This window comes from Toxorhynchites rutilus, chromosome 1, assembly GCF_029784135.1.
Source record: "Toxorhynchites rutilus septentrionalis strain SRP chromosome 1, ASM2978413v1, whole genome shotgun sequence".
Lineage (NCBI taxonomy): Eukaryota > Metazoa > Arthropoda > Insecta > Diptera > Culicidae > Toxorhynchites > Toxorhynchites rutilus.
The window spans coordinates 3,352,614-3,368,094 of record NC_073744.1 but is presented as its reverse complement, the minus strand read 5'-3'; the positions used below and the strand labels follow the sequence as shown (position 1 = coordinate 3,368,094).

General features: G+C 36.4%; 1 protein-coding gene across 4 annotated transcripts in view; it reads left to right on the top strand.

The window, feature by feature from the left end:
* Positions 1-15,481, top strand: part of LOC129778748 (nucleolysin TIAR) — a 1,021,219-nt gene that overhangs the window by 247,681 nt on the left and 758,057 nt on the right. For 2 of the 4 annotated variants that reach the window (XM_055785877.1, XM_055785856.1), the window contains exon 3: positions 6,094-6,129. The exons of the other annotated variants lie outside the window; for them this stretch is intronic. In XM_055785877.1, coding sequence (XP_055641852.1) covers positions 6,094-6,129 — 36 coding nt within the window. The remainder of the gene's footprint in view (positions 1-6,093; positions 6,130-15,481) is intronic. 4 annotated transcript variants of the gene reach the window in all.

Below are 15,481 nucleotides of genomic sequence, written 5' to 3'. Positions count from 1 at the left end.
TCGAATGTTGATCACGAATGGAATCATTAGGATTTGGGTTATTTTCTCAAGGAAATTTTTTTTCATGCGGTCCCTATCCACCACATAACAAAACAGTTTTTTTTTCAAATTGTTTAGCGAACACGATTTTTTGGTGCGGTCCCTATCACCCACACAAAAACAGGTTTGCCTGTATAACAAAAGAATCCTATGGTCAACTATGAGCGCAAACTTATCAATGAATTCCTCATAAAATAAAGACATCTGCCTTATGTCATAAAGTAATCTTTTTCCACAGTCATCATCATCAGATCTCGACCGCAAATAATTCTTGATCCGTCGAACAACAAAAAAAAAGTTCTTTCAACGGATGCCGTTGTATTAGGCAAAGTCAGTTCTGGCCAGCCGTTTCGGAGATGGTTTGATGCAGGTTTTGTCCAACGATAATCGGAATAATGACTATAATTTAAAAAGAACCGTCAGCTTATTACAAAGCTTCGCTTTATCGAATTTCGAGTGGTATGAAATAAGCATTTTCAAATTCCCAGTAGGTAATGCGTAGTAGGTAAATCTCACCCGAACGTTCATTGATAGGTGCATAATTCAAATCATCTATTTTTGCAAACATTTGGTATTTTGATCTCCATAAATTGCTTCAATGTCTCGTTGCGTTTTGACGACTGCGAGAAAAATGCCGCAAGAGATGAGATCGTATTGAAAAACCTTGACGTTTTCTTGTTGTTTGTGCACGAGTAAAGCAAACTCAAGTTCAATACGTGTGCGCGACAGTGAATAACCAATGTTTGCACACCAGATTTATCTCCGGACATTACAGTAGCGCCATCATAACTCTGAGCCACAATTTTGTCAGCATTAAGACCAAAGTACGCAGCTATTTCACCCACATGTCCGTCAATGCAGCGGAGGTTTTGAAACGTAAGCAATGATGATGAAGATGTTGGATTAAAGAGACTTTAAACTCTGGAAGTTCATTTGTCTCTACAACGTAAGCAGACATACGTGAACTATATGTACCGGGTTCAAGTTGTCGAATGAACCAAATCGATAAAAACGCTCGAATTAAAACCACACATCAACGAAGAATACCACCACATCCACAGGAATCATGAATGAATTGGTTCGTTCTTTTATTTGTACCATGCTCGTTCGGGGTGTTTGGGTGCTGTGTACTCTCGCAGTCTCGTGCCCTCTCTCAAATTTGATTGACGTCAGGAATAGGAAGAGAAATAGAAAGGGAAACGATGACAACTACGAACAAACACTGAAGAATGGTGGTGTGTATTTTCCATCGTTTGCATCGGTTTTGTTCAGCAGAAATATTGAACCGAAAACGTCATTTTTACGCAAGGCGGCGCATTAGTAGTAGTGATCGTTTCATATGTAGTTGACCGTGTTTGCCCTGTGTTTGGATGTCGGCGGGTTCAGATGAATGGTTTGAACCCGGTAGTCATCACTGCTTATTTCGTAGCGTTAAAGCCGTGTTGCGCGCGAGTTGGGGTGTATTCAAATGTAATTATCAGATTATATTCTTTACGGTGGGTTTGAGTGCCACCAAAATAGAAAATATATTAAGGATATTCGGGATAAATGGAAATCGCAAAAAAAAACCTTCGATTATTCCTCATACATGTTAGAAATGTGAAATAATATACATTTTATTCTGAGATTGTGTATCTGTCCTATGAACAGTTTGAACAGGCGGACGAGACGCCTCTGAGTTTATAAGCATTCCCTTTCGAACAAACATACCTTCCACAACGATAAGAAACGTTGGTCCTAAAACGTTTAAAAATTCCCACAGAATCACTGTAAAACCGTGGCACTCAATGTGTTAATGACGTGTTATTTTGTTAAATAATATTAATAATTATAAAATGTTCCACTAATGCCTTACTGTTAAAAAAATAGCGAACTGCCACCAAAACTGGATACTCTGTAACGATGAGACCCAACAAATATTCATAACCAACGAGATACATATGAATTGGAGCAGTAGGCAGAGTATATGTGGATTGGTAAACACAATATGGTGTTGTTATTATTTGCATTGAATATGGAATGTAGATGGAAGAGACTAAACAATATTTAAATAACTCACATTTTGATGATGTTATGAGCCAAAATGCTCATGAAATCTTGTAACTGATTGTTTTTTTAATAGATGATAATTTTATTGTGACTTACTTCCATCATTTAAGGAGCAAAAACGTCCAGAGTACAATCTTATTTTCAGTCCTCGGAAATAGCAGAATTTTCAAAGAAACATTGCTTAATTGTAATCTATTTTTTTCAAATCACATACACCGGTACTAGGAGCCTTCAAAATATCATCATATCATCGCGAAAATAACGAAAATTTGTTTGTTTCTACACCCAAAGTAAATTTTTAGCACATTTCCTGGCATCCCGATTTATTACATTAAATGAACTGAAGGATGACATAAAAAGTTCTACAGGGTGGGCCATTTAAAGTGGAAGCATCTGGCAACCCCATAACTTTTGACAGAGATGTCAGATTAACAAATGTCATACCGCGTTGGAAGCGTCATTTCAGTACAATTTTAACCATGGAACAATACACACCAAAACAACGCGCTGAAATTGTTCAGCTGTACATTCAAAATAACTTCTCAATTGTGTTAACTAAACGTGCGTGGAAAAATAAAAATAAAGTTAAAACATCGCCTGGAGACAACACTATACGTCGATTATATGCCAAATTTATATCGTCTGGTAGTGTTGGTAATGCCAGTCATCTGTCCAGACAACGACCAAGACGTTTCGACGAGAATATTGATGCCGTTCGAGCCAGTGTTGCAGAGACTCCATCGACATCAGGTCGCCATCGTTCGCAAGAGTTAGGCATCGCTCGAACCACTCTCCGACGCATAATTCGTGTTGATTTGAAAATGTTTCCGTATAAAATTCAAATGGCTCAACAACTTAACCCATCTGACTTACCACGTCGACTTGATTTTGCGAAATGGACCATCGAAATGGCCAAAAATGAACGTGGCTTTTGGCAAAAAATCATAATGTTTGATGAGGCGCAATTCAACTTGAATGGAGGAGTGAATAAACAAAATTGTCGGTTTTATGCTACTGAAAACCCTCAATTCATCGAAACGCAACCCCTTTACGACCAAAAAGTTACTGTGTGGTGTGTCATTTATGCCGATAAAGTCATCGGCCCGTACTTCTTTGAAAACGAAAATGGAGCAACGGTTACCGTGAATGGGGAGCGTTATCGGACAATGATAACCGATTTTTTAATTGCCATTTGTTCGTGAAAATGAATTGGACAATTACTGGTTCCAACAGGACGGCGCTACATGCCATACAGCGGCTGCCACGACCAAATTATTGCGCGAAATGTTCTCCGGAAGATTAATATCGAAAAACGGCGATTATGACTGGCCACCGAGATCACCTGATTTGACGCCTCCTGACTTTTTTTTATGGGGATATTTAAAATCCAAGGTATACACTGGTAAACCAAGGACCCTGGCTGCGCTGAAAGACAATATCCGACAAGAAATTGCTGCCATATCGGCCGAAACATTGGGCAAAGTGATGGAAAATGCCGAAAAAAGGACACATTTTGCGGTCAAGGCCAGAGGCGGTCATTTACGAGATATCATAATCAAAAAGTAGTTAGAACTAATCTCCTTCGACCAAAATAAATGAATTTCAAAAAAAAAATTTAAAATTCCACTTCTTTACTTTGCTATTGCAAAAACAAATCCTTCCACTTTAAATGGCCCACCCTGTACTTCCCAATACATGTATATCATTTGTATTATATATATGCTAGAGCCTATGAGGGAGCGAAACAGGAGACACATTTAAATGAAAGCATATGAAAGCATATGAAAGTATAGTTTGCCAAATACACGAAATGATTCGATCCCCATTGATGTCGTATGGACTTTTTTTTTGCACAATCCCAAATGAAAAGAGAAAAGAAAACAGAAAGAGATGTCTGCTCGCATACATACAAACCATTTTTAAGCTTCAAAATAGCTCATTATTTGCGCATTTGACTCTCATGACCAGGAAATGACATCTTTTCTGCCAACGCTAGTTTGGGTGTATGAAGGTGAGAGAGTGAAAATGACACACAAAAATATCACTTCTATTCATCTTTTCAGACATTATTTCACAAATATCCCCTGCACACTGTCAAACTATACACATATTCAGTGGGAGCTCCACGAGAAGATCTGTTTTTAATTGTTAAAAAACTTGCCGCAAAAAAGCGTTTTCGCTGGATGTGGGAGACAATTGAACGTAAACACAAATGTTTACGTCACAATGTGAAAAGTAACTATGGCAGCGCATGCGATCACGCACACTACCAGTGTTTGCCAAATGATCCACTCATTGAAAAAATCGCTTTCGTTCGTTCAAATATGATCTTTCAGGAAACATTTCCCCCAGCGGTATTCTTTTGTTGTTATGTGTTGCAAATCACGACACAAAAGAGAACGAGACAACTCTGCATTGGCTCGCACTTTATTGCACACCAGCATGCAAGCAAAGCTATCATATACGCTTTTGGTCAGAAAGCTTATTTTCTTCTTTGCCTCTAACATATGCATATCGACCTCTCCATGCATCATGAAACAGCAGGATCGTACGGACCACGCAAAGCGAAAGATTCATATCCAGCTAATGTAGCAGATCCTGATTTTTAAGTCTCAGAGAGTGCAAACTATATGATTATTTAGCTCGATAGAGACTAAGGGAGGGTAGTCAGATTATATTTTCCATTTTTAACTCCGCTATCCCTTGAAATATGTATATTCATATAGACTGCATAGTTTTACTAGCAACACCGCTCCAGTGAGAAGCAAAAACTCTCGCGTTTTATCTCTTTTCCCATTCGCTGCTCTCCGCAAATGGTGACTGAATGATGACGTAATTTTTCTTGTAACATTTATTGCTTTGCACTTTTCTGTGCAGTGGGTTTCGCTATAATAAAATGGAACGATATATGCGGTTCAAACTTGTATGCAGGCTTCGAAAATGGTATGCGATGTTTGATACAGATCGGATATGCAATCAACAGTTCCTCGTTCCTTCGTTCCTCTCTTAGTTTAATCACTAAATGTTACACAAGTGATTACTGACATTCATACAAGTATCTGAATAATCCTCTCATATTTGGTTATATGTTCGTGAGAGTTTACTTGCATGACACATTGTGTATCATTCGATTTTGATCGAAATCCAAACACTGCACACTACACTCGCAAATTCTGCAATCTACTCCACCTAATAATCCTTCTCATGGATTCATAACCAAACATCATACAATGCAAACGAACTAGATTTTAATTACGTTCTATTGTTCCATCTGGTTCATTTATTACATAAACTTTAATCATACGAATCTCCTAATCAAACAAATAATGTCCGAATGAGAAAATACCATATTTAGAATGAAAGGCGAAGTTCAATCCAAAACAGCAGGCACTCACCGAGATGCACTCGCACCAGATTAAAAACTAATACTTATAGCCTACTACGAGTCGTATGTTATGAAAAAGTGGGATCTAAATTCCATTCAGAACATTCCTAGCCTACTGCTGTGTTCCTGAATAATTCTTTCACCATTAAGCTATTTGATTCATTATCCATAAGATGCACTCCGATGCACTGCCTGCTAATTTCCCAAGCCACCCATCGAACCTTTTTCCAAGTGCCATAAAATAATTTCTCATCACCGAGAATGTGTGATTCCATTCCGAGGAAAAATAAATATCTTCTCTCTGTTTTTCATTCCTCACGCTGCAAATCCACATTCCATGCACCGATCAGAGCAGATCATTTGCTCCTCGGGAATGTTTCCATTAGCTTTTGAAACCCCTTTTTATCCCCTCCTCCCTCCACGGCCCCCGTTGCCTTACAATGCATCAGTGAGGAGGAGTGCTTTGTATATTTGTTTTCCTTCAATAATTCCTCAGCGCTCAATAAATAATTAGAAATAACATGATCAAGCACCGGTCGGATACAAGCTTTCATTCTCAATAACATTTATATTTCCATCACCCATCACCACCCTCTCTCTTCCATTGTTTTTCGTTGCAGTTTTCCGCCTCATCGCTGGACGGGAGAATGAAGCACGTAAGTACTTTCGAGAGCTTCCTGACTGAAGTGTGTGCACCTTCCGACCCTTCGTATACCCAAACATACTCACACACACATCGAGCATAACAGTAATTGATATCTACATGTCCGATGGAGCACAACTAAACACGCCAATATTCCACAGCTCAGCTGCTTGACTGGCTTAGAGTGTGAACGGACCTGAGTCCGTATGCAAAAACGGTAGTCCCCTGGAATCAGCACTAGCAGCAGCAGCAGCAGCAGCAGCAGCAGCATATAAGATAGTAATTTTTCATACTTCCATTTTCCAGAGACCGCACCAATCTTTCACTTCCCGTTTTTCGACGCTCAACCGATCCCTCTCCTCATAATTCCAGCCAGCGATAGAACCGGGGGACGGTTGTTGGGTAGTATTAAGAGTTCATTTTCGTTGGAAGGAAAACTCATCAGTGATTCCGGATTAATTTTCTCCTTTCAGATTCAATTTCCGGATCTGTTTCGTTTTGCTGCTATTTGATGTTTTGAGTTCCGTGGCTTTGGATCGGGGGTATGCTTGTGTGTGTGTGTGTGTGCGGTACATGTGATATTCCCAGACAACACGGTCCTGGTTGAACGCCTGTGTGTTGAGGAGTTTGGTGCGAGGGGAGGGGAAGAGAATTGAAGTTTTTGAATATTTTTCATCGGTTTTGTACTCAGCCAACCTCGGGTGTCCAGGGTTAGTTACTGTTGCTGGGTGGGTAATAAAATAGTTACGATAAGCTGAAGCAATGTTTCCAAGATTTAGTAGATGTTCATGCGGAAGGATTGACTGAGCAGCTGCTAGACACGAAGCGGAAGACGCTTTCAGCTTATGATGTGCTTCATAAATAAAATATCAGCAGGTGGATTGAATCATGTTCCTTTTTCTCTTCCGTGCTAGTTCTCGCTCTTTGCGTGATTGGGACGGATTCTCGGAATTCCACCGAGGATTTCCACGTGTAGAAGTGGACTTCAAGTGACGATTTGTCCAAAGCATTTGCCACTTCATCGTCCTCAAATTGTTTATTCAATTTACCTACTCATTCCAACGAGAAAAAAAGGCGGGAGATGACTCCGGATAATTATAGCGCACATAACATTCCAGGTCTTGAGTTGACATCAGAACCGTCGCCACCGCTACAGCGCTAAGCTGCTTTCCGAGCGGATATCTTCTTCAACTGAAATTGTTGCATTTGTGTTTCCTTTGCTATTCCAACTTTGCCGCCGTATCATATAGCCTCGTGCGCGATGGCGAATGTTAAAATATTTTCAAGCGGTTTTACGTTTTAGTGTGTTTATGAAAGGACTCGCAAACATTCTTCTTCTGCTGGTGCTCTCACACTCACTCCGAGTAGCGCACATAAGGCTTAATGCTTGACATAATTTCTCATTATAATCCCGGGCGTTTATGTTTCGTTCCCTTGAGTTCATGCGATGGATGGCGCTATTGTCGGCTTAGCTTTGGTTCGAGCGAGAAAGAGAAAAAAAAACCCAAACGCTACGATTTAGGACCAACGCTCCGTTTTGGGAAGCGGTCCAGACACGGATGGAAGCAGGAATGTGCGAGCGTATTTGCTTTATGCAAAAGTTATTTGAACGACACACGGATTATTCTGCAGCATGAACTGCGGACAGAAGTCACGGGGACGCGTGAGAGGGGGCGGGGTGGAGAGACGAGAAGTTTGATGATGCACATACACACCCACCTACAAAACTTCCGCTTTGTACCATGTGAGAGACGTAAGACGTCCTGTTTTAATGGCGAATTGTAGAAAGTTTTGCAAAGTGTGCACCGGGACTGAGGTGTAGAGGGCGGATAACTAGCATGAGACCGTGTTTCGCCCCCATTATGTCGTTTTGTTAAGGCCAATTTGGACTTTTTCGAGCGATTAGTATGACAAAAATGTTTAAAGCTAGGTAGATGGTTCACCAATGAAGACACGCTCTTTGGGTTGATCAATTTTTAATTAAACTCCTCCTGTAACTGAGAAAAAATTCTTTATTTTAAATAAATTTTCGATTTTCCATTTTCGATTTGTCAATTTATCAATTTATCAATTTATCAATTTATCAATTTATCAATTTATCAATTTATCAATTTATCAATTTATCAATTTATCAATTTATCAATTTATTAATTTATCAATTTATCAATTTATCAATTTATCAATTTATTAATTTATCAATTTATCAATTTATCAATTTATCAATTTATCAATTTATCAATTTATCAATTTATCAATTTATCAATTTATCAATTTATCAATTTATCAATTTATCAATTTATCAATTTATCAATTTATCAATTTATCAATTTATCAATTTATCAATTTATCAATTTGTCAATTTATCAATTTATCAATTTATCAATTTATCAATTTATTAATTTATTAATTTATCAATTTATCAATTTATGAACTTGGCAATTTATCAATTATTTTCAATTTAACAGATTTTTTTTAATCTTATAATTTTTAAAATTTAATTAATTTTTTTTAATTTTGTTTTTGTTTAATTTTTAAATTTTTATGTGTATCATTTTTTAATTTTTGATTTTTGTTTTTCAGATTTTTAGTTCTAGTTTCAGATGAATTAAGTTTTCAAATTGATTTAGTTTTGGTTTCCGGATTGTTTTTTGGAATGACTTAATATTAGTTTCTGATTGTTTAAGTTTTATAATTTGTTAAATTTTCAATTCTCAGATTTTCAAAATTTTAAGTTCTCAATTTGTCAAACTTATAATTTTTTAAATTTATTCATATTGAATTACGGATTGGTTTCAGATTATTTTTTTTCAGATATTTAGTTTTAGTTTTGGTTTTCGGATTAATTTCATATTGGTGTTTGTTTTTTTATTCTTTATTTTGGTTTTTTGGAATGATTTGATATTGATTCCGGATTTTTTTAATCTGATAATTTTTTAAATTCTCAATTCTTACATTTTTTAAGATTGTAGCAAAGATCAAAATTCTTCGCTCAACTGCGAGATAAGTTGTGCAATGTTGAAATTTTCGTCTCTTTCTTCTCACCGAAAATTCTTTGCCAAAGAAAAGGAGATGTGGGACAATCACTCTCTAAAGTTCAAGGAGAATGTTTTTTCCATCTCGCATTTAGTACTGAAAATATAGAGCCTGTATAGACAGCGTCTAAACGACCTGCATTTAGATAACGTTTGAATTGTACCAGGGCTGTGGAGTCGGAGCAAAACTTTCCGATTCCGACTCTGACTCCGACTCCGCACAATTATTAGTACTAACTCCGGTTTCGACTCTGATTCCGACTGCTGCAAAAAAAATTAAATACAGTCAACTCTCCCTAACTCGATATCCAAGGGACCATCGAGTTAGGGAGGTATCGAGATACAGAACATTTTTTCATATTTTTTTTTATGCCACAAATTGCAAATCTATGATGTTAGGGTAGATGTCCCAATATTAGGGCTTAAAAATATGACCCAAATAGGAATAAACCAATTATGGTACATGGGGTTTACTATAATTGGTATCATTGCGTATACAGGATATTACTATAATTGATTTGTTTTTGTACATTAGTACATTTACCCTATATGTACTAATGCGCATGTACTATTATACATTCTTTTCTCAAATTTTGATATAAATTTAAAATACATAGGATGTTTGTTTAGTAGGCCAATTTTATTGTAAAATGGAATTGGAAATGGAAAAGGAACTAGGTTAACAAAGAAAATATTAATTATGTATGTAATTCAAACTAAATTGTAACGATCACGCAGGAACTGTTCAATCGCAAAGAAATGTTCAAATAGTTTCACGGGAACATTTTCAGTTGATTGCAATATTTAGGACATATTCTTTAGGTTCGATTTAACGTTGTGTAAGTGTAATTTCAAAACAATCAGCTGAAACTTCCTGAACCTCCTCTAACTCCATAGGACTACTATTTTCAACGTTTTTTTCAGCTTCTTCAACACTTTCCAGTATATCGGTATCAGTCATTAGATCACAGCAAATCACGTTTTGATCCATTTCGCAATATTCATCAAATGACGATGAACAATCGAATGGTACTGCACTGTCGACAGCAGCAAGCTCACGACGCATTAATTCTGCCAGCGGAATATCATCATCATCATTTATGGAAAATCCGGCTTTCCTGAAGCAATTTTGAACAGTCTCAGATTTAACCTTGTTTATCCAAGAGCGTGAAAGTAATTCAATTGCATCCAATACCGATATATCTGAAGGGTCCTAGAGTATATTTGAATACAGTACGAGTGCTGAATAACATGAATGTAAAAAGGAAAAAATACCGTTGTATCCTCCATTTCTAGCAGTCTTCGTTTTACTAATTCATGGCGATAGTACTGTTTCAGGTTCTTGATTATGCCCAAGTCCAGCGGCTGAACTACTGAAGTAGAGTTTGGTGGAAAAAACTGCAAATTTATCGATTTAAGCTTTGGTTGGAGAGATTTTGGGTGCGCTGTACAATTATCAACGAACATGACCACCTTTGAGGAGAAAGAGATATAAGTATGATACATTCCCATTACACATAATTCCCGAATCAATACCTTTCTATTTTCTTTGGAAAATCTTTCGTCAAGTTGCATAATCCATTTCTCAAAAAGAATAGAGGTCATCCAGGCCTTGGTGTTACTCTCGTATATCACTGGTAATGATTTCTTCTTTTTGAAACACCGTGGGTTTTTACTCTTTTCAATGACCAGCAATGGTAGTTTATCGCTTCCGTCCATGTTGGTTGCACACATGACTGTCAGACGTTGTTTCGAATATTTTTCTCCGTGGCAAGTTTCTGATCGAAATGCAAATGTTTTGTCTGGCAAACATTTGTAGAAAAGTCATGTTTCGTCTGCATTGTAGATATTACGTGCATCATACTCGGCGATTCTACTGGGTAGGGTTTGCGAAATCCAGTTGTCCGTTACACTGAGATCTACACTGGCACTCTCGCCACATAGCTTCCGAAATGTCATCTTTTGCCGTTTTAAAAATTTACTTAGCCATCCAGAACTTCCTTTAAAATTGGGAATTCCCAGTTTCTGGGCAAATTCGCAAGCCTTCTCCCGAAGAATAGAACCTGAGAGAGGTAAATTATTCTCTCTGGCTTGATTGACAAAAATTTCCATTGACCGTTCCAGCTTCTCGTTCCCAACCAACCTTATACGCTTTTTGTCCACATTCAATTTTCCCATCCGATGCCATGTTTCCTTTTGCTTGAATAGTGTTGACACCGTACTTTGTGCAATACTGAAATCTTTTGCAACTTCAGACACCTTTCGCCCATACTTTTCGACCTGCTCGATGATGCTCAAACGTTGCGTTATGGTTAGCGTTTTAATCGTTCGCTTGAAAGGTTTTCCCTGGTTTTCCATACTTGAAAAAAAAAATCCATGATAATACGAACACTTCGTCTTCACTTTCAAGAGCAATTGAAATGACAGCTAGAAACGCACAAAAACAAGTACGCGAAAATCAATCGAGTTAGCGAGGTAAAAATCCATGGAAAAATGAAACAAAGCCCATCGAGTAAGAGAGGCATCGAGTAGGGGAGGTATCGAGTTAGGGAGAGAAGAATGCATGTAAAATCAAAGGTGCCATGAAATTCATCGAGTTAGGGAAAATATCGAGTTACAGAACATCGAGTAAGGGAGAGTTGACTGTAATTCGAAACTAGGTTTTTCAATAGAACGGTTTATTTACGATTTTCCATGATTGGACATAAAAATAAACAAAAAAATTTGGAATGTTCGTAAAACAGAATTGCTTCAGCCAAATCTTCCTTCATGGAGGTTCAAAGTTCTGACTTCATAATTTTCAAAGCAGAGAACAGCCTTTCTACGCTTACTTGAGCTGGTGGTATGGCAGTAATCGTTCGTGCAACAATCACGATGAGCTCAGGAAACGCTCGAATCACTTCATGTATTGTCAATCTTGCACGATCGGTCATATTTTTCAATCACTGGCAAACAAACTTGGATTTCACTTCGAAAGATGTGAAATGATGTGATGTGATCTTATTTTATTTTCCGAGGCGACGTCGATTAGCTCTTTTGTTGTTCAGGTAAGCATCGAAATATGTGCTCTCTGATGAAGATGAAGACTCAGGATTATCGCTGCAAGATTCGCCAACAACAAACCTTTCATCCGTACCGATGTTCCGCATAGTGCTTCCTTGGCCATCGTTAATTGGTTTAACTTAAAATATGTAAAATTATGCTCTTTGGACCGTTGCAATGCAGGGTTAGCCAAGAGTGCACTTCTTTATCATCAAAATGTTAGAGAATCTGGTTGGATGTGGGTAATTCTGCAACCACATATTATTAACCATAAGTGTAATAAACAAAATTAATTTCAAAGTTTCCTTATAATCAAATAATAATTTGTTTTATTATTATATTTTGATTCTTATTGGGTCATTCAAGCGGAAGTCGGAGTCAGAGTCGGTCATTTTTTTCTGACTCCGATTCCGGCTCCATGAATTGTACAAATATGTTCATCTCTCCACGATGAAACTCACCGCATGTTCTTATGCAATGTTTTCAGCTGTACTGAAGAAGTGAAAAACCATTGTCGACATCAAGAAGTCACCGAAAACGAAACCACTTTTCGACTAATCATAACTCGTCGAAAAATAAAAATCGCCATTGCGTTTCTCGCCTCGCATATTCTGAACTATTTTTCCCTGCGAATGAAAACGGTTTTTGTTTTCTCTCAAGCATTTCGATCTCTGATTTTAAGTTTTCAATTTGTCGAACTTATAATTTTTGTAATTTATTAATTTTTGTTTTGGTTAATTCAATTATAGTTTACTAATCAATTTAATGTTCAATTTCGGATTTATTTAATATTGGTTTCTGATTCTTATTTTTTGGTTAATTTGATTATAGTTTACTAATCAATTTGATTTTGAATTTCGGATTGATTTAATATTGGTTTCTGATTCTTATTTTTTAAATTTTCAAATTGCTCAATAATTATGTTTAATAATTTTTAATTTTGTTTTTGGATTTTTAGTTTTAGTTTGGGTTTTCAAATTAATTCAATTTTATTCTTCAGATTGTTTTATTTAATTGGTTCTGGATTTTTTTTATTTTAATTTTAATGTTTCTTCTGTTTCGATTTTCAGATTAATTCAATTTTGGTTTTCGGATTGATTTAATGTTGGTTTCTGATTTGTTTTGAATTTCATAATTTTTGAATTTTTGAAATTTCAAATTTTTGAATTTTTCGTTTCTTTGTTTTTAAATTTTTCAATGTATCAGTTTTTTGTTTTCCAGCCACCATGACTGAGAAATTTAGATTAAAAGAAACCCAAAATTATTATCTTTATTATCTTAAATTAAAAGAAAACCCAAAATTAAATTAACCCAAAAAGGTGATTTAATTTTGTGTTTTCACATTGATTTTGTTTTCAAATTGATTTTAAACTGAATTTCTCAGCCGTGGTGGCTGAATACTTTATCGAACCACATTTATAAGCTTACATGTTTTCTAAACGATTTTCAATGCCTAGTGAATTTGTTCACAAATTAATACACAGTTTCTGTAAATAAAGGATAACGGTACTCGGAAAGATAAAAGGTGCTCTTTCAAGGGAAATTAATTCCGACCATAATAATAATTAATTCGTTTCTGATTATTTTTGTTTTCGAAATTTAATTCTTTGTTTCTTTCTTCAATTTAATCATTTTGCTTTTCGATTAACTTACTTTTGGTTTTCTGATCGATGTTAACATTGGTTTTTAGTTGCTATTATTTTTGCTAATTTGATTTTTTTTTAATTTTTAAATTTATAACTATTCTTTTTTTTATTTTGGTTTTTCGCTAAGCGTTAAAAAATCATGTCCAAAGGAGCGGTGTAAATAAACAAAAAGAATGTAAACAAAAACAGAGAGAAAAATTGCAGTGATCAGTTGCGATGTGTGTGTGTGTGCATACGAGCACGTTTTCGTGTGCGTGTGTGCATTCGTATGTAGAGAATAGAGAGTGAAGAGTAGAAAGTTGAAAGCAGAAAGTAGAGAGTAGACAGTTGAGGAAAGAGGGTAGAGAGTAGATAGTTGAGGAAAGAGGGTAGAGAGTGGAGAGAAGAGAGTAGAGAATAGAAAATGAAGAGTAGAGAGTAGAAAATAGAAAATGAAGAGTAGAGAGTAGAGAGTAGAGAGTAGAGAGTAGAGAGTAGAGAGTAGAGAGTAGAGAGTAGAGAGTAGAGAGTAGAGAGTAGAGAGTAGAGAGTAAAGAGTAGAGAGTAGAGAGTAGAGAGTAGAGAAGAGAGTAGAGAGCAGGGAGAAAGTAAAGAGTAGAGAGAAGAGAGAAGAGAGAAGAGAGAAGAGAGAAGAGAGAAGAGAGAAGAGAGAAAAGATCAGAGAGTAGAGAGTGAAGAGCAGAGGGCAGAGAGTAGAGAGAAGAGACTTGAAAGAAGAAAGTAAAGAGTAGAGAGTAGAGAATAGAGAGAAGAGAGAAAAGATCAGAGAGTAGAGAGTGAAGAGCAGAAGGCAGAGAGTTGAGAGAAGAGACTTGAAAGAAGAAAGTAGAGAGTAGAGAGTAGAGAATAGAGAGTAGAGAGTAGAGAGAAGAGAGAAACAGTGAATAGAGAATAGAGGATAGAGAATAGAGAATAGAGAATAGAGGATAGAGAATAGAGGATAGAGAATAGTGAATAGAGGATAGAGAATAGAGAATAGAGAATAGAGACTAGAATAAAGAGAATAGAGAATGGGAATAAAGAACAGAGCGTATGTAGTAGAGAGTAAAGAGAATAGAGAATATATAATAGAGAATAGAGAATAGAGAAAAGATTTTTTTTGAAAAATTGTTGACTTTCGCATACTCGCTATATACAATGGTCACACATATACACATTTGTGAAAGAATTGCACTTGTGGAGGAACTGTAGTTTACAACTGCGCTAAAGGAATTGATCGATGATTGATGGTTAATTTTTTACAATCTTATGAACGTATCGAGGGTAAATTCTTTTATAATATATGGGCTGAACTATATCGACAAGGAAACAAGTCGCAGGATGTTTCTACACCCAAAATTAATTGTTAGGACATGTTTTGGCATCCCGATTAATTACATTAAATGAGCCTAAAAATAACAGAAAATGCGCTAATGTATAAATGCTACAGCAATATAAAATCAATATGAGCGAAATAAGAGACACATTGAAAATAAGCACGCATTAAAACTTTTCGCATACTTTGCCACATACATGGCATCGACTGAAAAGGATACAGATTCACGTTTACGCTCTGCTTTTTCGCCTTGGTTCGATCTGATTCCCGATGACATTGATTGGACATTTTATATTGTTTTTTGGGTACACCCCCAAAAGAGATGAAAAA